Source organism: Silurus aristotelis, assembly GCF_946808225.1.
Source record: "Silurus aristotelis genome assembly, chromosome: 27".
Lineage (NCBI taxonomy): Eukaryota > Metazoa > Chordata > Actinopteri > Siluriformes > Siluridae > Silurus > Silurus aristotelis.
The window spans coordinates 4,107,009-4,130,949 of record NC_139600.1 but is presented as its reverse complement, the minus strand read 5'-3'; the positions used below and the strand labels follow the sequence as shown (position 1 = coordinate 4,130,949).

At 37.0% G+C, this 23,941-nt stretch overlaps 1 protein-coding gene across 2 annotated transcripts in view; it reads left to right on the top strand.

The window, feature by feature from the left end:
• Positions 1-23,941, top strand: part of eys (eyes shut homolog) — a 307,099-nt gene that overhangs the window by 257,940 nt on the left and 25,218 nt on the right. For both annotated transcript variants that reach the window (XM_083532265.1, XM_083532266.1), the window contains one exon: positions 20,099-20,271. In XM_083532265.1, the coding sequence (XP_083388391.1) occupies positions 20,099-20,271 (173 nt within the window). The remainder of the gene's footprint in view (positions 1-20,098; positions 20,272-23,941) is intronic.

The window sequence follows — 23,941 nt, the reverse complement described above, 5'->3', positions numbered from 1 at the left end:
GTGCTCGATGTTAGCAGGCAGACACGTGCTTGAGTTGAAAATGACTGTAATCACAGGCTTGATTGCATTACTGATGTATGCTAACAAAGGTGTGGATGTGTGACTGCTCTAACCTCGAGCAATCATTTGATTGTGGCCAATTTTTTCGCGAATATGTAGCGATTTAACGAATCAGAAAAGCCGGTCTCTTTGGATGAACACATTTGCAGATTTTAGTTGATGCCCAAAAAAAAAAGAGAGAGAATTTTAATACTTTAATCATTTGGCTGGGTTTTCAACATCATACAGACAAAATAGTTGATGAAAAACTGTGATTAGATTCGATATAACTGAGTTTAACGTGACCTTAATGGTATAATTGCTATAGAGGATGCTCACTTTGAAACCCTTGACGCTTTTAAAAGCTTATCTAGATAAATATGCTATATTTTAGTCGGAATAATGGCCAGTTCAAATCATTTTTGAGTGCTTTTTTTTCACACCTTCTGTGGTTTCGAATCAGGAACCACTGCTTAAACTTGTATTGTTTTCTTTTAATATGCTGATGTGATTCTTGAAATGTAGGTAATTTGACCAAATGAAGTCTATTACAGCAAATACTTTTTTCTTTTTTACCCCCCTAAGCACGCATTGTAGAGATTTTGGCCAATGCTAACAATTCTTGGCTTGCATGTTGCCTCCTAGCCTCGTATCTAACAGCCCATTGAGAGACCTGAAAAAAAACAGGGTCAACCTCAAACCGAGAAGTCTCGCCTGCCGGGTTTTGCATTTAAATCGTCTCATTTACATCCTACTCACTCGCTCGTTTTCCCTGCTCACTTCTAGTGGAATTTGCTTTTCTTTTTTTGATAATCTCGCTTAGATCCTGTTTTCTGTGCTCTTGCATCATATTGGTCGGCAGAGGCGGAAAAAATTATTACTATAATAATTATTTTGTGTACTTTTTCACAAATGTTTTTTATTTTACTTATGTACTTTTTTGTTTGAAATATTATACTTAGCTATATTTGAAATCATATCCGTTACTGAGTAAAAATAAATAAATTCTTCCCCAATTAGGGGGCGCCACATCGAATCATCCGTCTCCATTCCCACCTGTCTTTTACATCTGCCTCTTTCAACCCAACTACCTGCATGTCTTCCCTCACCACATCCATAAACCTCCTTCTTTTCCTTCCTCTTTTCCTCCTTCCTGGTTCTCCATCCTCAGCATTCTCCTACTGATATACCCCATGTCCCTCCTCTGCACATGTCCAAACCATCTCAATCTCGCCTCCCTCACCTTATCTCCAAAACGCGTAGTAAAAAAAAAAATAATAATAATAATAATAATATATTGCAGGAGGGGGTCATGCCCCAGAAACTACTGCACTGATTGTTTGATGGGCGGAGAACAAATGTGCTAAACTCTCAAAAGAAAGATGTTTTTAGTCTAACTGCTGAATCTGCATTTGCGAGTTCTTTCATTCTCATTAATGACAATATAAAAAGGAGATTTTTTTTTTTTTGCTGCAGCAAAAATTTATAACTCACATTAGACTTAATTCATTAACTGCGCTGCAAAAAATAAGTGTCTAGAAATAAATGCATAATTTTAGAAGATAAAGACTAGAAACAAGGCAAAGGTACAGTAGTTTAATGGCACTTGAAAGAAGAAAACATATAGGGTTTAGAAAAGTACAAAATGTCATAAAATAAGCATTAAAATTATTAAAAATTTTTATTTTTGCATTTCTTAATTTGTGTAAAAAAAGATCTGAAAGCCAACGCTACTAAACAAAAAATTCCTCTTTTATTAATTATATATTCTGTCTTAAAATGAGCCTAAGCGTTTAAACTAGTAACAATATTACTAATAAAATCAAGATCACGCACATGCAATGTGTTCCACTGTAAAGCTTAATCATTACTTCTCAAAATACTTATTGCACCATAAAACATTTTTGAATGTATTTTTTGTCATTACGGAAAACAGAAGATTTTCAACATGAGAAACTGAAATCAAACTACAAGAACGACTTTGAAAAAGCAATAAGCGCTTTGTATAAAGAATAAACTTTCAAAAAATTATAACCATCCTGGTTAATGTTTGGAAAGAGTGTGGTGAAATGATATTGACTCTTTTTTTCTTTTTTTTTAAGTTGTAAAACAAGTCCTAAGTATGATTTTTGAGCATTTTCTACTGGGGAACCTTAAAACCAGTTTTTACAGCTAAAATAAACTTATAAAGAACATATTCACCTTTAATCACCACATTATCTGTGTAAAGCTGCTTTAAGACAATGTTCATTGTTAAAAGGGCTAAACAAATAAAAATGAATTGAATTAAAATAAAGTCTTTAAAATACAAGGCCTCGAACTATGACTCCGGTGGTAATTAAGCTCAATTTTCAGTTTTTAAAAACACATTTTAAAGCAATCATAATAATCTTACACAATCTGCTTTTGCAAAGTATTTTATTTTTAGATACATTTATTTTTTGATTAGCTAGAAATAAGATTGTAAGTCTTGAGTAGATGATAAATTTTTGCAGTGTGTATTGCTTATTTATTTATTTGATTGCACTTTATTTTGTAAAGGTGGAACCTTGATTTGAAAAGTTATTTTTTATCTTCTTGTCCTTTTAGAAGTACACTAGAATCCCCACCCCCTGCTGTTATATAAAATAAAAAAAAAAATTGTAAAAGATTTATTTTTTTTAATGAGCTCATTTTTTCTTGAGTAGATTTTCAGCCCGGTAATATGTACTTAAGTCAAATTTCATTGGGGTAACAGTACTGGACATACAGTGATGAACAGTAACAAAGTAAATGTACTTTACTGAAGTATTTGCATTTGCCGAGACTTTTCATTTCGCTTCGCTACATTTGATATTGTACTTTTTACTCATCGATGTTTTTCGAAATCAGTTGTTCCTTTGTATTTATGAGGATAAAAACTTAACTGGTCAAACTTTCAGCGATTCGCCAATCAGGGTCGAGCGCTCGCTCTGTTTAAAACTTGTTTTGATTGGTGCTCGGTGTATCTACTGATCACCAACATACAGTTCAACATCAGTTCAACAGCAAGCAGAACCTTTAGAGAGGAATAAATGATGGAAGAAACTCCAGACTCGAACTCGGCACAACCTCCGTGACCTTGTTTGTGCGAAAGTAGTTAAAAGTAAGGTTTTGGGCGGATTATTTGAATAGATATCAATTTTTTGACTCATTAATATCATTCTATAAATAGATCAGTGCGCTGAGAGTCACATTCGAGTCTTTTCACATAAAGAGCATTTATACCCATAATAAATCATAGTACTTTGGATACTTAAGTACATTTGAAGGCAAAATACTTTTGTACTTTTACTCAAGTGAAAGTTTAAAGAGAGCATTTTTACTGGAGTTATATTTTACCTCGTGTATCTCTATTTTAACTCAAGTACATGGTTTGTGTCCTTCGTCCAACACCGCCATCCTTCGGTCCAAATTGCAACATAGAAATGGGCAATAATGCTGCAACTCCATTCAGAATTTAGCAGGCGTCGGCTCGCACGTACCGGAGCCTTCGGTAACGTAATAATAACGTCCAAGACATTAAAACAGGTCTCCATGCGTTGGCTTTCAAAGCGGAAAAAAACTGTAGCTGTAGGGCCTATTTTTGACAGCAGATAAGTGCTTTTGCATTCGGCTGGCCTAACTGTAATCCAAATAGCTCCAACCCACCAGTGAGTAGGAGAAACAATTTTCTTCCAAGCTCGCAGCTGATGTTTTTGCAGCCTGCCATTTTTCAACAGATGGTTTGCAAATACTCTTCGCCCTCCCCTTATTTCCCCCCCTTATCTCCTGTACCTCCTTCTAGACGCACCATCTTTAGTTTGTCTCGCTCTTACAGCAGCATTGTTGTTATGCCCCCATAGCCCAGCATCCCACACACACACACACACACACACACACTACTAAACCCCTCCACACTCATCCATGCTGCTGAATGATGACATTTTTATTGCCGTGCCCATGCTGGCCTTTTTTAAAATCCTCCCACCGACATGCGAGCCTGGCAATGATTCATGGACGTGCCTCCTTTTGTGAAACGATAGTAAGACAGATCCATTGGCTGGTTAAGAGGAAGGGGAAAGAGGGGCAAATGTGAACAGCTGTACATTATCCACTCCGTTCCTCCGTGTAGAGTAACACATCGGTCATCTTCGCTGTCAGTTACAACCCTGCAGTCTTTGGCTGATTTAACGGAACAGGGAACCTAGCGCGGGTTTCTGCCAAAGCAGGCAGCCTGTTAGTCATGAAGGCGGCCATGTCCTTGGCCAAAGAAGGGCAAAAAAATGTATTTGGGTAGTTTGTAATATATATGTAAATGTGTCCAAATAAGCAACAGTGTGCCTAAAAATGCATTCAAATACATTTCAGTAATTCTATGTTCGTAAACAGGAGGAGGGGGAATTGTAGGGGGGTGGTTCTCCGACTTATTGTAAGATGGAGGTGCGTTCTGATGACGCCATCGTAACTAGAAAAAAGTATTTTCCGCATATGAATTCATACAAGTGGTGGACATTAACGAAGTACATGTAATTTGTTACTATACTTTTGTTGATGCGTTTTGTAGGGCAATCTGTACTTCACTGTATTTGCGGAGACTTTTAATTTAATTTGACTAAAGACATTTTGCGAAATCTGTCATTCCTTTTTATTAATGGTCGGATAAAAACTTACCGAGTGGATCTCTACTTTAACTACATGGTTTGTGTACTTCATCCACCACTGATTCATACAGAGTACGACGTGTAGTGAAATGCTTTTTACGACCGTCCAATACTAAAGAATGTACATGTACATGTAAATATAAATACAATATAAATAAATAAAATACAAATATAAAGTAGGTAGCTCAGGGGAGTGGGAGCTCAGTGGTTAATGCGCTGGGTTACTGATCGTAAGGCCGGGGTTTCGAGCCCCGGTATTGCCAAGCTGCAACTCTTGGGCCCTCTGAGCAAGGCCCTTAACCCTCTGTGCTCCAGGGGCGCCGTATCATGGCCGACCTGGGGAAAAAACCTGACCTAAAACTGTTCCAGATTGGTTAAAAAGACATAGTAACCAGAGATGTTTAAACCTAGACAAAGACTTCTTGTATAACTTACATACTCACCTCGCAAAGATCCTATAGACACTGAACAGAACAGTGTGAGGCCCATCTTAACTCTAACAGGTAGTATACTGTAATCTGTTAATAATTTAACTAAATCATGCAAAGCTGGTGGCTTGAGATCTTTACACATGAACAATGAATTGCATGAACACATGAATCACTGCAAATATGGTTTAAATTGAGCACTACGGCTTCTTTTTTTTCTCCTTATTACTGCAAAAAGCTAATAAAATAGAGATCGGAGGCTATTTTGTTACCCAAATTATGTGCAAAAATATATATATTTAATACCAACAGAAGGGCAGGAAGGACTGAGGTTTTCGGGATTCATTTCATATTCACACATTGTTTGGGACCATTTGTAGGAGTATACTCTGGTGTCAAAACACTGAGTGCTCTATTTGAGTTGCAGCTTGATTTTTTTTTTTTTTTGCAAGGCAGCTATTCTCTTGTTGTAAGTGCAACTCGCCTGAAACATGAGCTCTGTGAAGCTTTAACTTACAAGCTGATCCTTCTCGTATCAAAGTGTGAATCTAAAATGGAGGCTTGTAATTTTGATCATAGGTACACTTTAACTATTAGAGACAAAATGAGAAATAAAAATCCCGAAAATCCCAAATTATGGTGGAAAATAATTATTTGGTCACCTACAAAAAAAAGCAAGATTTCTGGCTCTCACAGACCTGTAACTTCTTCTTTAAGAGGCTCCTCTGTCCTCCACTTGTTACCTGTATTAATGGCACCTGTTTTAACTTGTTATCAGTATAAAAGACACCTGTCCACAACCACAAACAGTCAGACTCCAAACTCAACTATGGCCAAGACCAAAGAGCTGTCAAAGGACACCAGAATCAAAAACTGTAGGCCTGCACCAGGCTGGGAAGACTGAATCTGCAAAAGGTAAAAAGCTTGGTGTGAAGAAATCAACTGTGGGAGCAATTATTAGAAAATAGAAGACATACAAGACCACTGATAATCTCCCTCGATCTGGGGCTCCACGCAAGATCTCACCCCATGGGGTCAAAATTATCACAAGAACGGTGAGCAAAAATCCCAGTTGTCCCAGAATGTCATATGGTCAGATGAAACCAAAATAGAACCTTTGTTTAAAAACTTGTCGTGTTTGGAGGAGAAAGAATGCCGAGTTTCATCCAAAGAACACATACCTACTGTAAAGCATGGTGGTGGTAACGTCATGTTTTGGGCAGTTTTTCTGCAAAGGGACCAGGACGACTGATCCGTGTAAAGAAAAGAATGAATGGGGCCATGTATCGTGAGATTTTGAGTGAAAACCTCCTTCCATCAGCAAGGGCATTGAAGATGAAACATGGCTGGGTCTTCCACCATGACAATGATCCCAAACACACCGCCCGGGCAACGAAGGAGTTACTTCGTAAGAAGCATTTCAAGGTTTTGAAGTGGCCTAGCCAGTCTCCAGATCTCAACCCCATAGAAAATCTTTGGAGGGAGTTAAAAATCCATGTTGTCCAGCGACAGCCCCAAAACATCACTGCTCTAGAGGAGATCTGCATGGAGGAATGGGCCAAACTACCAGCAACAGTGTGTAAAAACCTTGTGGAGACTTACAGAAAATGTTTGATCTCTGTCATTGCCAACAAAGGGTATATAACAAAGTATTCAGATAAACTTTTGTTATTGACCAAATACTTATTTTCCACCATAGTTTGCAAATAAATTCTTTAAAAATCAGACAATGTGATTTTCTGCATTTCTTTTTTTTGATTTTGTCTCTCATAGTTGAAGTGTACCTATGATGAAAATTACAGGCCTCTCTCATCTTTTTAAGTGGGAGAACTTGCACAATTGGTGGCTGACTAAATACTTTTTTGCCCCACTGTACTTTTGATCACACAAAGTTTGTGACCACCGGTTTATTTTCATGCGGCTTCAGCACAGGACGTCATATTATATATTGTTTTATGCCTGCACTCCATTTAAACTCCTATAAACGGGCTGAAAATGATGAAGAAGGTTGTGAGAATTCACTGGGGGCTGCTAACATTGCAGACTGATTGCTTTAAGCTAATACTCCGCATTTATTAAAGCGCTTTTCTGCAGCTGGCGTTTACCACAAAACACACTCGCAAAAAGTAAATGGCATAAACAAGTCTAGATGTGTGATAAATCAGTCATACCCCCCATACACACACGGTAAAGACCTCGTTTTTTTTGCTTAGAATCGCAATAAAGTCGCTAATGAGTCTCTTAGAGTGGGACGAGATTATTAAATTCTATGCCAAGTGTGGCATTTTCTTTTGGGAAGCATTTGGTAGGAGATTGCACCAACAAAAAAAAGGCAAAAGCTTGAAATAATTTAAATAAAATTAAGAATGCGCAAAATTCCTATGTGCGCTATGGTAATATATGTTTCTTTGGGGTGAACTGTGATTTTTGTTATTCCTAGTGGTGATTAGTGGATTAGGCAGTCTCAAAAAAGAAATGTGAAGCGAGTTAAAAGTCTCATTTCATCGCTAGGTCTTTAGTGGTGTTTTATGTGAATCAATCCACCTCTTAATACCATCATTGACACCACAGCTATAGAAACTATATATATTTTTATTTTGTACATGTGGATGCATAAACATATATTATTTATATATATATATATATATATATATATATATATACACACAGTGGAAGTTCGATACTCGCAACCTCGATAGTTTGCGACTTTTTATTTGGAACTGGACTAAACTGGCAAAAAAAACTGATAGTTCGTACTAAAAACTGACAGTTTGTACTAATAAATTACATACAAATGTTTAAAAAAACAATTTTATTATTGTATTAATAATTTAAAGTAGTAAATCAAACATTTAGGACAATTAATTCACAATGTTTGTTGAGTTGAGGATTGGTTACATTTTTTAAGGGGAATCATCAAAAGGAGAGAGTCAAAAGGGGTCATAGAACGTAACCCCCGCAGGTATCCGTTTACATATATATATATATATATATATATATAAATACCTGTTATATATATATATATATATATATATATATATATATATATATATATATATATATATATAACAGGTATTTATATATAACATTTTATATATATATATTTTATATATATATATATATCTAATTTAAACAGTACTTGACTATTTGACTCATTGAACATAGGCTAAAAGATGCACTAGTCTTCAACACACACGTTTTGTGTCAAACAAAAAAAACATTTGATTTTCAAAAATTCTAATTGAATTGTACACCTGAACACTGCATTAACCAAAACACTACAGTCCCTTCAACTCGCCAGAATGAAACAAAGACCGAACAAGTCGGTCAAAAACAAATAGACAAAACTACTAATGCAATCTTTAATAAAATTATATTCAATTAACAAATACAATAACAGTATTATGTCTCAAAATAGTCTAAACAAATATGTTAAGTACATAATTTTAGCTTAACCAAATATAACCAAATGTTCAGAGCTGACTGTGATTTGATGCAGGTCTCGGAGAGGGTGATTTTTTTTATTCGTCTTCAAGCTGGTTCTCAAACTTTGTGGAATTTATTTGAGCTGTTTTTGGACTGAAAATGAGGCTATCTGTACTAAAAAGTCGCTAACAGGCACCAGATGCGGGTAGAGGAGTTTGGGAGTGTTAATGACGTCTTTCTACAGAGGTGTAAAATGGAATTGGTTATGCTCATAATAAAATTTTGGGGAGTAAAAAGTACATCGATTGAATCACAAATGTAGTCAAAGTTCCTTATATATTTGATACCTAGTAAAACTAGACTAAGAATTAATAACAAAGTACATTTACTTAAATATTTTACACCACTGTTGGAGCAGGGCTCCACGGGCGCTGTATCTTGGCAGACCCCAGCTTCTTAATATGCTGGGATATGCAAAGAAACATCAACATGTGCTCACAAGTTGGGCACACGTGGTCAGAATAGCCAACGTCATAACCCACCTGGTCAGAACAGCACCAGTTGCACAGCTCCCGATGTACACAGGACGATGTCTTCTGGCACATTGCCTTATGAAGGCCAGTGCTCCCTGTGACTGTGCGTGCAGCCCTGTGCTGCCATCTGTTGGCGTGTTACAAAACACGTCTCAAAACTATTTTGATCCCACCTCATAAAACGCCCCGGATTATATTTTTCGTTCGAGAATGTGAGTCTTATGATTTCCCCCCCCTTTTAAAATGCCTTTTAGCTCTAATTATTTGAATGTTGGTCTGCTTGTAGATATTAGATTTCAGTCTAATATCATGACTAGCCATGACTAGCCAATCTGGTAGAAATATAGTAAACATGGGCCGAGGCAGTGCACATTTAATTTGTTCTTGCTTTTAGTTATCTACTGTTGATTTATTCATGCAAATTATATTTTTATTTTCTTCCCTTCTATGAGAGAAATACCTATTAGTCCTGGCAGCTCATTATTTCTTTTTTGAAAGGTCTATATTTTGAGAAAGCATTTGACTCAATTAAATGGTGACTCCAGGCACCATGTTTTAAAATTGTCACAGTTGATTAAGAAATAATAAACAGTGCATCAACCCAAGAACTGAACAGTACCGTGAAGTTCTACCTCTGTTCAGGATCTGGTGTGTTTGTATTCTGTAGTTTTTTTTTTTTTTTTTTTTTTTTTTTTTTTTTTTTTTTTTTTTTACAGCTGCTTACAAAATTGGGATGAAAATCACAATTTAAAATCCTTTATAAATTTTTTATTATTTATTTATTTATTTAATTTTTTATTTTTATTTATTATTTATTTTTTTTCCTCATTCCTGGTTGTATATGGCATGCATATATAGCGGGATCCATAAATGTTTGGACAGAAAATGTATTTTGCTTCTGCGTGCTAGAACATTTGAAGTGATTTGTAATTGTGCAGTCAAGACGTATATCATTGTAAAAATTCACTTTCATTCATGGGGTCCCTCATCAGTCCGTCTATTTCAAATAATCTATGGTAATTAAACATTTGATTTTTAAACAATTTCATGGCCAAGTATGATCTACTTCTTTGTTTTCTCATTGAGGTGTCAGTGCAAGTGAAGGAGCGCTTTATTATTATCGGAAAGATAGATCTTTAAAACAATTTGGTGCATTCTTGAAAATAATGAATGCACTAGCCAGCTTAGCAATTACCAAAAGGCATCACAAATGACAACTAAAACAAGTCAAGAGCACTCTCAAGTGTATCAAAGTCAAAGTACACAATTAAAAGTAATTTTCATGATGTTAAATGTGCCATTTATTACCTCAATATGCAAACCACTGGTGACATGAACAGGAAGAAACAGGAAACATCGAAAACGGTTCTAGACTGTTGCCTTGTTCCTGAATGGACAAGTTAATCTCCTGACCTCTACTCAACAGACCTCCATTCTTACACCCTTATGACCAAACTAAATGCAGAACAAGCATAAGGCAGCTATAAAGACCTGACGAATCATCTCAAGAGATGTTCCTTGGTCCAAAATGTGGGATGTCTTTTGGTAAAAGTCGAATGGTTTCAAGATTTCAGGCAATGACTGCATCAGATTTGCATCCAAAAAAAAAAAAAAAATGTAGCTTATAAAAATGGAGACTATGCAAAAAAAAAATCTAACAGTTAGTTAAATGTTCTTGTTCAACCTCTTGATTTAAAGCTGAATCTACACTTCATTTAAATCGTGATTGCTTTATTTTAATATCCATTAATATAATGTCCAGATGCACTATATGTAAAATACATTTGTAGACCCCTGATCATAAGATTAATTTCTGCCCCATTCCACATTTAGTCCCCAAATACTATTATAGTAAAAACCAAACTTCTGGGAAGATGTTCCTCTAGATTTTGTGGAGATTTGTGCTCATTCAGCTACAGAGGTGTTAGTAAAATCAGGTACTGATGTAGGTGAAGTAAGGAGTCAGCGTTCACGTTCATCCCGAAGGTGTTCAATAGGGTTTGAGATCCAGAGCAGGCCACTCAAGATCTTCCACAAACTTCCAACCAATGTAAAGCATATCTTAATGGAGCTGGCTTTGTGCACAGGGGCATTGTCATGCTGGAACAGGTTTGGGTGAAGGAAAAATGTACTTCTACCTCATCCAATGACATCCTGTAAAGTTGTGTTCCTTCAAATTTGTGGTAACAGTCCATATATTGTTGTAATGGACTTATGCTACTTCATATGTAGATTCAATTAAATTACATTTTATTTCTGTAACGTTTTTTACAATGGACATTGTCTCAAAGCAGCTTCACAGAATGTAAGAGTTAATTTTAATGGGTAAACGATGTGTATTTTATATATATATATATATATATATATATATATATATATATATATATATATATATATATATATAAAATCAGAGATTAATCACCAATCTCCTTTTTGTGCTCTATAAAATTTTGTACTGAATCATTCGTCCTTTCAATCTGACAGTTCAGCTACATTAACGTTATACAGCTTATTTAAGTTCTTTTAAAATGACAGATAATTAATGAAAAACTCTGCATCATGTGTATGCTGAGTCACTGAAGTGAGTCACAGCTACTGTAACTCTGATCAGATATGTTTAGCTTGCTAGAACCTCTGCAATTTTCTAGCTGAGATTTTTCTTTTCCTTTCTCTTCAAAGTTTTGAGACTAAATACACACATTGATCTTAGAGATTAATTCCTACTGTAACATTTCCAGTTGACTGAAACCTAAATTATTGGCCTGATTTTGAAAATGGCCATTTTCCATGCTTTTCTTTTATTCTTTTTCTAGAAAATTCTCATTTTGTGATCCTTTTACCGCATAGCACAGCGATATTACTTGGTCTTACCCATTGTGATGAATGACTAAAGGAACTTGGCCTATGTGTTACCTCATATTTATGTCATTGTGAAACTCATGGTTGGATGATTTCCTGTTTCTAGTCACCCAGGTGTACTAAAAGAAAACTAAATGAGAATATACTTCAAATATATTTAATCATATAAATTCGTAAGAGTGTCAATAATTATGGCACGTAAACATATATTTAACAAGGGTTTTTTTTTTTATGTGTTAATTAAGAGAATTTCTGTGATTTTTCAATATGTTAAACAATAAAAACAAATTTTCACAGCCTTCTTTGCTTATGGGAGCAATGTCCTTACATTCTCCATTGTGCAAAATGGCCTACACATTAAATTTTCAGATAATACACATGCTGTGTGAATGTGTGGGGCTAAATACGATGCTTATTATCATAGCTAAATGTGATTGGGGATGTACCGCGAATATTCATGACTCAAGGATGTAATTATCTGCTGTTATTGTTGTCCCCTCTAGTTAACCGAGATTAAAATAGATTTGTGGCTCAGCCATCTTGTATGTAGTAAACGAGAAATTGAAACTAAGCAATATATTACTATATTATATAGTACAAGAAACGTTAGCCAATAGCTTGTTTACATTAGCACATGAGCTCACAGCAAACCACACCAAGCAGAACTGGCACTAGCAAGATGCTTTAAAAAAAAAACATTTGTATGAAAGGTACCCATTAGTCAAAAGCTGGCCTTTTTGTTAGTAGGCTAGTTTAAACAGATCGATTCATAAATGATTGGGGGAAAAAATACACATGTTCAGGTTACATTTCGTATCCGTTTCTGGAAGTATGAGGTATCGATGCGTTCATCCTTTCCTTTTTTTTTTTTTGTGATAAAGCTCAGCAACTTTCCACAGATTTTTCTTGGCTAGCATTGAATTCACATTTTTTCATGTTTACAGATAAACACCACTGTAAGAAAGAGAAAGAAATGAAAAGATGTTGTATGCTAACCATCATTAGTGACTGAATGGAAAAAAAATACACGGGTTTAGAACGCATTTCGTGATCATTTCAGTAAGTCTGAAGTATAGATGCGTTTCTTGGCACTATGTTATATAGCTCAACAACTTGCCATGGATTTTGCTTGGCTAGCAACGAATTCGCATTAGATTATTATCGTGTTCTCACGTTAGCACCAGTAAACCCAGTAGTGCGTTTTTATATTACCACCAGTAAACTCTGTCGTACTTTTATGCAAAGATATTCTATTCGCATGTTGTTTTCTGAATTATGATAGTTTCAGTGGATTTTAGTAAAATACATTTGTTTGTTTAAGTACCACTTAACTTGCAAGGCTAATCCCTGTGGAACTCCATATGCTGCTTACAGTTTCTAGCCTGCTGGCATTGTAATGCTGTACACGAAGTGACTATATTATTATAATATGATTAATGTCAACAAACAAAATGACTTAACAAGGATCTGGGTATAATAATGGCTTTCCCACAAGGAAAAAGCAAATGGGAAAGCCACATAGACTAAACTCTAGCCTCATGCAAAGGTCAAATAAATTGAAACTAAGCAAAAGAATATATTCATGAGGGCAATTCCAGTGATACCAATGTGACACATTGACTTGCAAAGTGTCTCACTGCCTCCACAGCGTGAGGCAAGATAGTTTGAATACCTGGCCATGGGAAATATCCGGGGGAAAAGAGACCAATGTTTAAAAGGAGCAGTTATTTATATATATTAGCACTCAGACATGAGGACACATTCTGTGTATTGGACGATACTGCAGTTTTTGTACAAATATTCTGAGGTATATATTTAACATTTTTATTCATTTACTACTATGTCATGGTTTTATGACCAGTATCAAGCAAAATGGTCAAATAATTTGACATTTTTATTATTTAAAACCCACTGCTATTCATTTTTGAAGTCAAAGACATCCAGGACTCTGAAACTCCCAATGTTTTTTTTTGTTTAATCCGTGGCATTTTTTCATTTTGATGTTTGCTTGTGGTGGGAGTCTGAGAGGGCGGGAAGAAAAAAAAAGACTAAACGCAAGCTGTTGATGCTTATGAGCCTTGAAAGGGTCAGGGAGTATTTTCCAAAACCCAAATGCTGAGCCAAACCACAGTCAGTGTCAATGCAGTCCAGAAAGAAAACGTTTTAGACAGCAGGGTGTGTGTTAAAGGCTGGCCATACTGTGGACTTCTATTGTATTTATTACATTGTGATATTCTATAACAAAACCTGCTGAACATAAATTATCATTTTTTAATGTAAATTTTATTATATATACAGTACAGACCAAAAGTTTGGACACACCTTCTCATTCAAAGAGTTTTCTTTATTTTTATGACTATGAAAATTGTAGATTCACACTGAAGGCATCAAAACTATGAATTAACACATGTGGAATTATATATGGAATTATATACATAACAAAAAAGTGTGAAACAACTGAAAAATGTCATATTCTAGGTTCTTCAAAGTAGCCACCTTTTGCTTTGATTACTGCTTTGCACACTCTTGGCATTCTCTTGATGAGCTTCAAGAGGTAGTCACCTGAAATGGTCTTCCAACAGTCTTGAAGGAGTTCCCCGAGAGATGCTTGGCACTTGTTGGCCCTTTTGCCTTCACTCTGCGGTCCAGCTCACCCCTAAACCATCTCGATTGGGTTCAGGTCCGGTGACTGTGGAGGCCAGGTCATCTGGCGCAGCACCCCATCACTCTCCTTCTTGGTCAAATAGCCCTTAATGCCTTCAGTGTGACTCTACAATTTTCATAGTCATGAAAATAAAGAAAACTCTTTGAATGAGAAGGTGTGTCCAAACTTTTGGTATATATATATATATATATATATATATATATATATATATATATATATATATATATATATATATATATATATATATATATATATATATATATATATATAAACAAATTGCCATCCTTGGATTATGTAGGCGGAATCAGAATCAGAAAGAGCTTTATTGCCAAGCTTCCATTACATTTTTTATAGTAAAAAGAAAATAAAAAAGCAAAATAAAAATGAATAAATAATTATATTAGGGGCATATTAACAGAAATTATAATTAAACATCCTATTAGGTTCCCTGGTGGTCTAGTGGTTAGGATGGGGCGCTCTCACCGCTGCGGCCCGGGTTCGATCCCCGGTCAGGGAACCAACCCCAGCCATTAAGGTTGCACAAGCCTTAGTGCCGGTCCCAAGCCCGGATAAATGGGGAGCGTTACGTTAGGAAGGGCATCCAGCGTAAAAACGTGCCAAATCAAACATGCAAATGGTCCGCTGTGGCGACCCCTAATGGGAGAAGCCGTAAGAAAGTTTATTATTAAACATCATATTAAACAAAACCTCTGATATTAGTGGACATCAGTGTTTTGTGTATGCTAGATAATGATCCTGACCAAGCACTTAAACCAGCAAATGTAATTTTAGAAGATAAAATCAATGCCATCAATGGCCATCTTAGTCTCAAAATGTGGACTATAACGAAAACCTGTGGTAAACACTGAAAAAGAATGTCCACATTCTTCAACCTAACAATATATCAATACGAAGTGGTATCAAAAGTACTTTATATGTCTACATTTACACGCTATAATCTTCAATATAGTCCCCTTGCACAGCAATACAGCGCTCCTAGCATTCCTGCCACTTCTGGAATGTGTCCTGGAGGTCTTTTTTTTCAAAGCATTTCAAGCACCTTCTTCTATTCGCACTGGATCTCCGCAATGGTGACAAAATTGTGACCTTAGCGCTGGATTTTCATCTTCGGGAAGAACACAATGTCCACAGTAGCCAAACCTGGCTGCGGAAGTGAGATCATGTGGAATGCGGCGAGAAACTCCCGTGTGAGAAGAGCTCGGTGACGGGGTGCTCACGTGGTAAGAATAGCACCAGTTACATAGCTCCTGATGGATGTCTTGTGGCATGCCGGCTTTTGAATGTCGGTGCTCCCCGTGACTGTGCGTGCAGCCTTGTGCTGCCATCTGTTGGCATGTTAAAAAAAAATAATATTTTCTAAACTTTCTGCTACAACCTCGTAGGCTTGAAATAAATAAAGATTCCATTGACGATTTTTTTTACTAGCCTTGACTTGGAACTTCACAGAACATTCCGGAAATTTGCCAGAGCCTTAAAACTGAACCAAAATTAAGGAGACATTTAAAGGACCACTTAGTTGAAGTGAACAAAGATACAGCCCTGTATTTGATTCCGTATGGTGGAGCGAGATGAGGAGTGGCTAATCACTTAAATAGGTTGTTTACCACCACAGAAGGGGTACCAGCTGTGACTAAACAAAGGTTTTCTCTTTTTTTTTTTACACTAGGAAATAGAGGCATCTCTGGATGTGGGATAGGGTGGTTATGATCTCTATAAAAGCCTCTGCACCAGATGTACAATCCATCAAGCTCTTATCAAAAGTATGAGCTTGCTGGCTGATGCACTTAGAGTAGCTTACATTGCAGACTCGATAACTTTGTAGCTAATCCGAACTGCATGGGAATTACGTAGCTACTTGGCAAGATATTTAAAAGCAAAATGTTTTTTTTTTTTGGGGAGGCTAGAAAGGTCAGAATTTTTTTTTTTTCTTCAAGGTTAAGCAAAGAAAACCTTTGCTTTTTCTCTGCCAGGCACAGGATAGGTACATGCATTATCTGCTCTGCTACCCCTGCTACAGATTGCAGTTGCAGCACTTGGAAATGGGATGAAAGCTTACTGGTTGAGGCGCTGTACTACTTGGCTGCTGTTCAGAAGGTCATCATTTCAAATCCAAGCATCCTCAAGCTACCACTGTTGGGCCCTTTAGCAAATTTCTACTGTAGCTTGAAGTTGTATGCTGTTTGATTTAAAAATCACTTTTGGGGGAAAAAGATCAGCCAAATGAGATCAATGTACCGTAAACGGATAAATAAGTTAAAAAATAAAAACAACCTAAAACAAGCAAATGAATAAATGTATTTACTGTAGGATGAACAGGTGGTCATTTTAGTGGTATGGTGAACAATTTTGCACCTTTTTTGCAGGTTTAAATTTTTCAATTTAGAATTGTGCAAAAGTATAGAAACTGATGCTTTAATAACATTAAATATGATCAAATATGATTTAAAATGGGTTGGTGTGGAAGATCATGAGTGGCCTGCTATAGGGCTCTGATCTCATCCCTACTGAACACCTTTGGGACGAATGTGAATGCTGACTGCACCCCAGGTCTCCTCACCTACATCAGTACCTGTCTTTCGTAACACTTTTGTGGCTGATAAACACAAATGTGCACAAGCACACTCCAAAATCTAGTGGAACAACTTCCCAGAAGAGTGGAGGGAATCAGCCCACCTAAATACGGAATGCAAAGCTCAAAAAAAATCACAAACTGTACTTATGACCAGGTGTCTGCAAACTTTTGGAAATATCCTGTATCTTGGCCATGTATTCATAGCACATTGAACTCTTTTAATCCATAATAATTCCACAAATTCAATTAGTTTCTTAGTTTGTTTCCCATTTGCATGAAAACATTTGCCATCATTCAGTAGGTCATTTTGAAAACGATGCCTACGATTTCCTCCCCTTCTATCTGCATCCGTTTGGGCTAGGTGTGTGCTGTAGGCCAATCACTCAGAGTGACAGATGTGTTTGCATGTTGCCCATAATGCAGAGCACTAATCTCACAGTCTGCTGTGGCGTTACTCCCCGCTGTTCCACACGGCAGTGACAAACCGTGTACAGACCTTCCCTGGGAATATCCTAAAGAGCTCCTGTGTAGAAGCTGTCATGAACCAGGTCGCCCAATGAGTTACCGACAGAGAGAGAAAATTATCGCTTATTTTGGTTTTCGTGAGTTGTTGTAAATCAGTGTGTGAGAATCAGTGTGCTTTCCTTTTTCTTCAGATGAACGATTTTTCCCGCATCTTTCTTCTGGACAAAATTGAAGGGTTTTACAGTTGAGAAGGGATGGAAGAAAAGCCATTAATATTGTTAGCTGGACTACAATCGACTGAACTTCTCCTTTGTTGCATTTATTTAAAAAACATATACAAGGTGGTATAAAAAATTTCTAGACTAACGCTGATAACTGGCGCTATTCTGACTACTTCTGCAGTTTCATCTCGGAAAAGCAAGTTAAATCGTTTGACATACGGTGATGCCGCAACTAGTCGTTCGAGACGTTTTGAAGGGCACGTGCGCTTCATGAGCGAGAGATCAGGAAGACCTTCAACAAGCAATCCACATGATCTCACTTCCGCAGACACCCTAATCGCCAGATTTGTCTCCTGCGGACTTCAACCTCTTCCAACAGATACCACCTTGTTTATAAGTAGTATATTTAGAAACACTGTTCAATTGAACAGACTTTAAATAGAATCCATCACACAAAACAAATTAAATTAGCCACCCAGATGAGGATGAGTTTCCTTTTGAGTCTGGTTCCTCTCGAGGTTTCTTCCTTAAGAAATCTTGCAGTTTTTCCTTTACCACAGACTTATACATTCTTTTATTTCAACATTATCTTTGTAAAGCTGCTTTGAGACTTTGAAACATTGTTTAAACAATGGACATTTTCTCAAAGCATCTTTACACAGATAATGTTGAAATATACGAATGTATAAGTTTGTTCCATATAATTGTAAGTATAATTACTGTGGCAAGGTAAAACTTCCTGAGAGGGCACGAGGAAGAAACTTCGAGAGGAACCAGCCTCCAAAGTAAACCTGTTCTCCTTCTTAACACTGAATGCCCATTTATTACAGTTCTTTTTGTTTTTTTGTTTTTTTAAGTTTGCAGTAATTGGTGATTAAATGCAACCTGTGGTCCTGAGCCATTGTAGTAGACTGTTGATATTAATTACAGCCCAAATCCCGTCTTAAATGTGTTCTACAAATAAAAAAAAACGATTCTATTGAATTTAACCTTTCTGCATTCGTTTTCCTTTTTTTACAAATTATGTGAAGTAACAAAAGAATCTCGACATTTTCCTAGCCTTGAGTCAGTTTTTTCTTTGACTGGTCGACTGTACTGCTTTTTCAAAAAAGAAAAAAAAATTCTCTCCGAAGGTACTGATGATGTGACGAACCGAAGATGCACGACGGAGTGACTCGTTCGTAGAATCAACGGCGGCACGTTGCAAGAAGAAATTTACATTAAGTAACTCGTAAACTCACTTGTTAGGTTCGATCGAACGTTTAACGCGAGAATTGATCGTCTCGAAATCAGAAGCACCGATACTTTCGAAACGATCCCACCAAGTCTACAGTTGAACAGGCGCCTCATTATTCCGCCTGTTATCCACACCAGTAGTCTAGCTAATATATCGACCCCAGACATTCTAATGCTTTATCTTTCAACTTTTTGGGTGGCTTTTAAAACCAGTGAGTGAACATAAATATTTAATTTCTTGAATTCAGCTCCGGAGTTGCAAAATGTACCCTGCTACCATCCTTTGGTACATTATTAATTCATCAATAAAAAAAATAAATAAAAAAAACCTCAAGTGCTTTCTGTATCAGACATCATCTTAGAGCAGAATCTTGGACTTCATGCTAGAATGTGGCTTATCACGCCAGTTCACCTTCCCCTTTTTGACCAGATATATGAAGCCCAGGAATATGAAAAGAGCCTGGGAGTGAAATCAGAACCATGGACAGTACCAGAGAAAGAGATCTGGATCAACCTCCATACGGCATTTTGTGCTGTATCATCCTTTTTTGGGGATATGCCTAAATATATTCAAATCCGTTCTATTTAAATTGTCTTACTCCGCACTATCAATCTAGCAGCCCAAAATCTCAAGCCAGATGTACGGTAGCAAATTCAATGAGAGCTGACAGGATTATCGAAGTTCACATCAGTCTCTTGTATTGATTGCAAAGCAGAAGCAAGACGTTGCACATTGTGGTGGTTTTGTATTCTCCCTGCCTCTTCTTGCTTTTTCATCTGTCTACCCTCTTTCTATCTTTTGGCCTCCCTCCTTTATTATTTTCTATTTTTTTTTCTTTTTTCCCCGCTATTCTCTACACAAGCTACACTGAGCTGAATTAATGATGCAGCAAGAGAACATTTCGTTTTGGTCCTAATGATCTCTTTCCGCTTCCTCCTTTTTTTTCCCTCTCTTTCGGTCCGGCTGTGCAGTGATGCAGACACCTGGCTCTGCGTCTGTCCCCCACTCTTCTCAGGCAAGTTGTGTCAGTTCGCTACCTGTGAGCGCAACCCGTGTGCGCTTGGCGCCACCTGCGTCCCCAAGAGCCCTTTGGAGGCGGTGTGTCTTTGCCCGCGTGGCAGGCAAGGTCTTCTGTGCGACCAGGGTAGGTTTTGAATCTGCTGTTCAGATCTGATATTGCTGATCCATTCCTTCACACCTTCATCCATCCAAGATTCCTGGTTTTAACGAGTGGTTAAATATTTCTAGGATTTTATAAAATTATAACCAACTAATGAGCTTTTAGACCCGAACAGAGCAAAGATCAAGTGTCTAAAACATTCTATTTTTGGTACATTTTAAGGATAGCCGAGGCTTAACAAAAATAAACACATCCCAAAACTTCTCAAAAGTTTCCCATTTACGTATTCTGGTCGGAGTCCATCCAAGGAACACTAGATCTAAGGTAGAAATGCACCTGGAAGCAATGCCTATCCAACACCGGCCACCCTATAATGCACAAATTCACAGACAGACAAATATATAGGCAGTGGTAAGAAAGTACTTTATGTATCTATGTTTACACACCATGCACAGCAACCCCAGCGTTTCTGCCATTTCTGAAACGTGTCCTGGAAGTCTTGTTTTTTGATGCGATTCATACTGGATCTCCGCAATGGTGTCAAAACAGCGACCTTTGAGCTGAATCATCATTTTCAGGAAGAGGGCAAAGTCCACAGGAGACAAATCCATTTCGGGTGGGTGCAGAAGTGAGATCATGCGAATTGTTCTCTGACAATCATCATGCAGAGTCATCTAGTGTCCAGTAGGATGACATTGGATAGAAAAAAGCCAACCCTGAACCTGCTGGTTCTCGTGCATATGTTCCTGTATCTCCTTCTTGGTGTTAGGAGGTTAAACAGTTTATGACTGGAATATGAACAATCCTTGATGATGATGTGAGCTCTGTGCAGACATCTGCTGTCGTGAAGCTGCTCCCTGGCAGGTTGGGTGCCAGTGGGTGGTTTTGACCATCCATGAAAGTCTTTCCAATCTACACAGAGGAGCTGCCGTACCACACAATGATGGAGTTGGTCAGGATTCTCTTAATGACGTAGGGGTAAAAGCTCGTTAAAACCATGGAGACAGATGGACTTTGTCTTCTCAAGAAGTATAGACACTGTTGAACCCTATGAACATACCTGTAGGAGTACATGAACATGCCAAGTGATACCAAACTCAGGATCAAACTGGGGGAATTGTTTCTATGAGTATTGCTAAATGCTGCATCACTAAGATTTCATTATTGGGATATATGGATGGCTGGCTGGATGGATGGATGGATGGATGAATGGATGGCTGGATGGATGGATGGATGGATGGTAATGGTATTTGTCATTGCATAGTAAAGATACACAGCGACTAAATGCAGCTTAACATCTACCAGATGAGCAAATAATAGTGCAGATAAATGTACAAATAGATGTATAATAATGTATAATGTAATGAATGAGTGAGCAAATGAAACCAGGTTAGATGAGAAAGTGTGTGTGTGTGTGTGTGTGTGTGTGTGTGTGTGTGTGTGTGTAAAGGTTACATATTGGTCGATATTTAAGCCTCAATTCACGTTGCCTGATTACGTCCTGATGTAAGAGTAGACACCAGAGCACATAATACTATCGCCATTAATAGGACAATATTGCACAGGCTTCTCTCGATCTATTAGATCAAGATGGAACAGCTCTTATTTTGCTATAACTTAATTGGGTAGCAAGATTTAAAAGACGCTTTGGCACGGCTTGCCAAGCCGCCATGCCAGACACCTCTCTCCATTAGACAGCGTAATGCCTATGCCAGCTGGAGCGCAGTAATCTCCTTGTGTTACATGGAGTGTGGGTGACATTTCAATTTAAAGCGCAGTACCATCAGTTAACATCAAAGTCTATATCGATCAGTAGCCGAGGCTGCTGTAGCTCTCATTGGTCCTTACGCTGGCTTTGCTTTGCACTTACTCGATATTGGTTTACAGAGACACAACTGGACACAATCCAAAAGTGTGATACCTTCTTTTATTTTTGGTATTTTATTAAATATATATTCTGTTTTTGCTCTCTGTTGGCACTGAATTGTCCAAGAATCAGTTGTTGTAACAAATGAATAAAAAAAAGTAAAGTAAGTCCCAAGCTTGTTATTAATTTCACATATAAAGTGCTATGAAACCTGTTTGATATTACGGTTTATCTTTTCCTGTTTCCACTTTTTCTCTCTCACTTTTTTATTGTTGCCCAAATTTACTGCACTAAAGTGCTACATGAATAAGCCGATTAGTAAAGTAAAAAAAAAAAAAAAGCCAGCATCATTCCTCTCCAAGTGAAAATTTGGCAGCCAGAAAACCATCAGAATCAGAACACTCAAACGGTCCCGAAGGGGAAATTGTTATTTTGCAGTTGTTCACAGTAAGTCAACTTAAATATAAGAAATTTAAACATGAATATTGTTATATATTGAGTATTGATGCTGCACAATCAATGCATTTATCTTTTTTAACTATACTGAACCAAATTTGTACAGCAGTGAAACAAATATAAGAAAAAGTCAGACTACAGTTATACAGTTATACATACAGAGGCCATGCATCGTAATGTTTTCTTTCTTCTCTTCTCGAGATCACGACTTAATTTTCTTTTGATCTCGACAGAACGGGCTGTTTTCTGATGCTCATGATATCATTTTCTCACTATAGCAAAGGTTTTTCCATAATCTCAACATAAGGTTTGTTTTTGTTGCTCATTATCAAGACTTAATTTTCTCTTGATTTCAACATGAAAGTTGTTTCCTCCAGTATTTATTTTTTCTGTGTATTTAGCATTAACACAAACTCCACGATATACACCAGAAGCATTCGCAAAGGCACCAGATTTTCATTCTGACAATTACGTCATGAGAAAAGTCGTGATAATTAGTCAATAACTTTTGTTATGCCAAGATCTCGAGAAAACAACTTGGTTTTGGTGAGAATATTATGTCGAGATCACAAGAAAACAACTTATGTCGAGATCATAAAAGAAATTGTGATATCGAGAAAACAACTTTTGCTATGTCAAGATAAAAAATTAAGTTGTGCAAAATGCAATGTGGTAGTTAGGGATGTGGTAGTTAGGGATGCAAAAACATTGACGGTTAGGTTAAATAAAAAAGGGACCTTTTGCAGATATGCAAATAAACTTGGCAAATCCCATTATTCCCTTAATACCACTTCCATCTGAACAGCTAATCTTTTTTTTTAGGGACTGTCTCCTTTAAATTATGCAAGTTACGATTGGTTTTTAAAAAAGGTACAATGTCCTGAATTTTTCCTCATATACTTCATCTATACCAGGGGTCACCAACATTTTTGAACCTGAGAGCTACTTCTTGGGTACCGATTAATGTGAAGGGCTACCAGTTTGATACACACTTCTGAAATAACAAATTTGCTCAATTTACCTTTAATTATATGTTATTATTAATGATATTTATCTATATATAGTCATCTATATTTTAATGTCATTTTTAAATTCACACCAATGCAAGTGTGATTTTGTCAGGTAGCCACCAGCCACGCCTCCTTCCAAGGCTCTAACTCTCACTCAGCCTCTCCATGCTCTAATCACCTACACCTGTTCCCCATTACCTTTCCCCTTTATAGGGCCCCAATTCCACCTCACTCGCGGTCGGATCTACTCGTTACTATGAAAGATCTACCAGACTTTTTACCACTAGTATTCCCTGTACTTCCATGCTCCGCTTCGGAGGAAGCGCTCAAGATAGGTTTGCCTTTAACTGTTCACATTAGT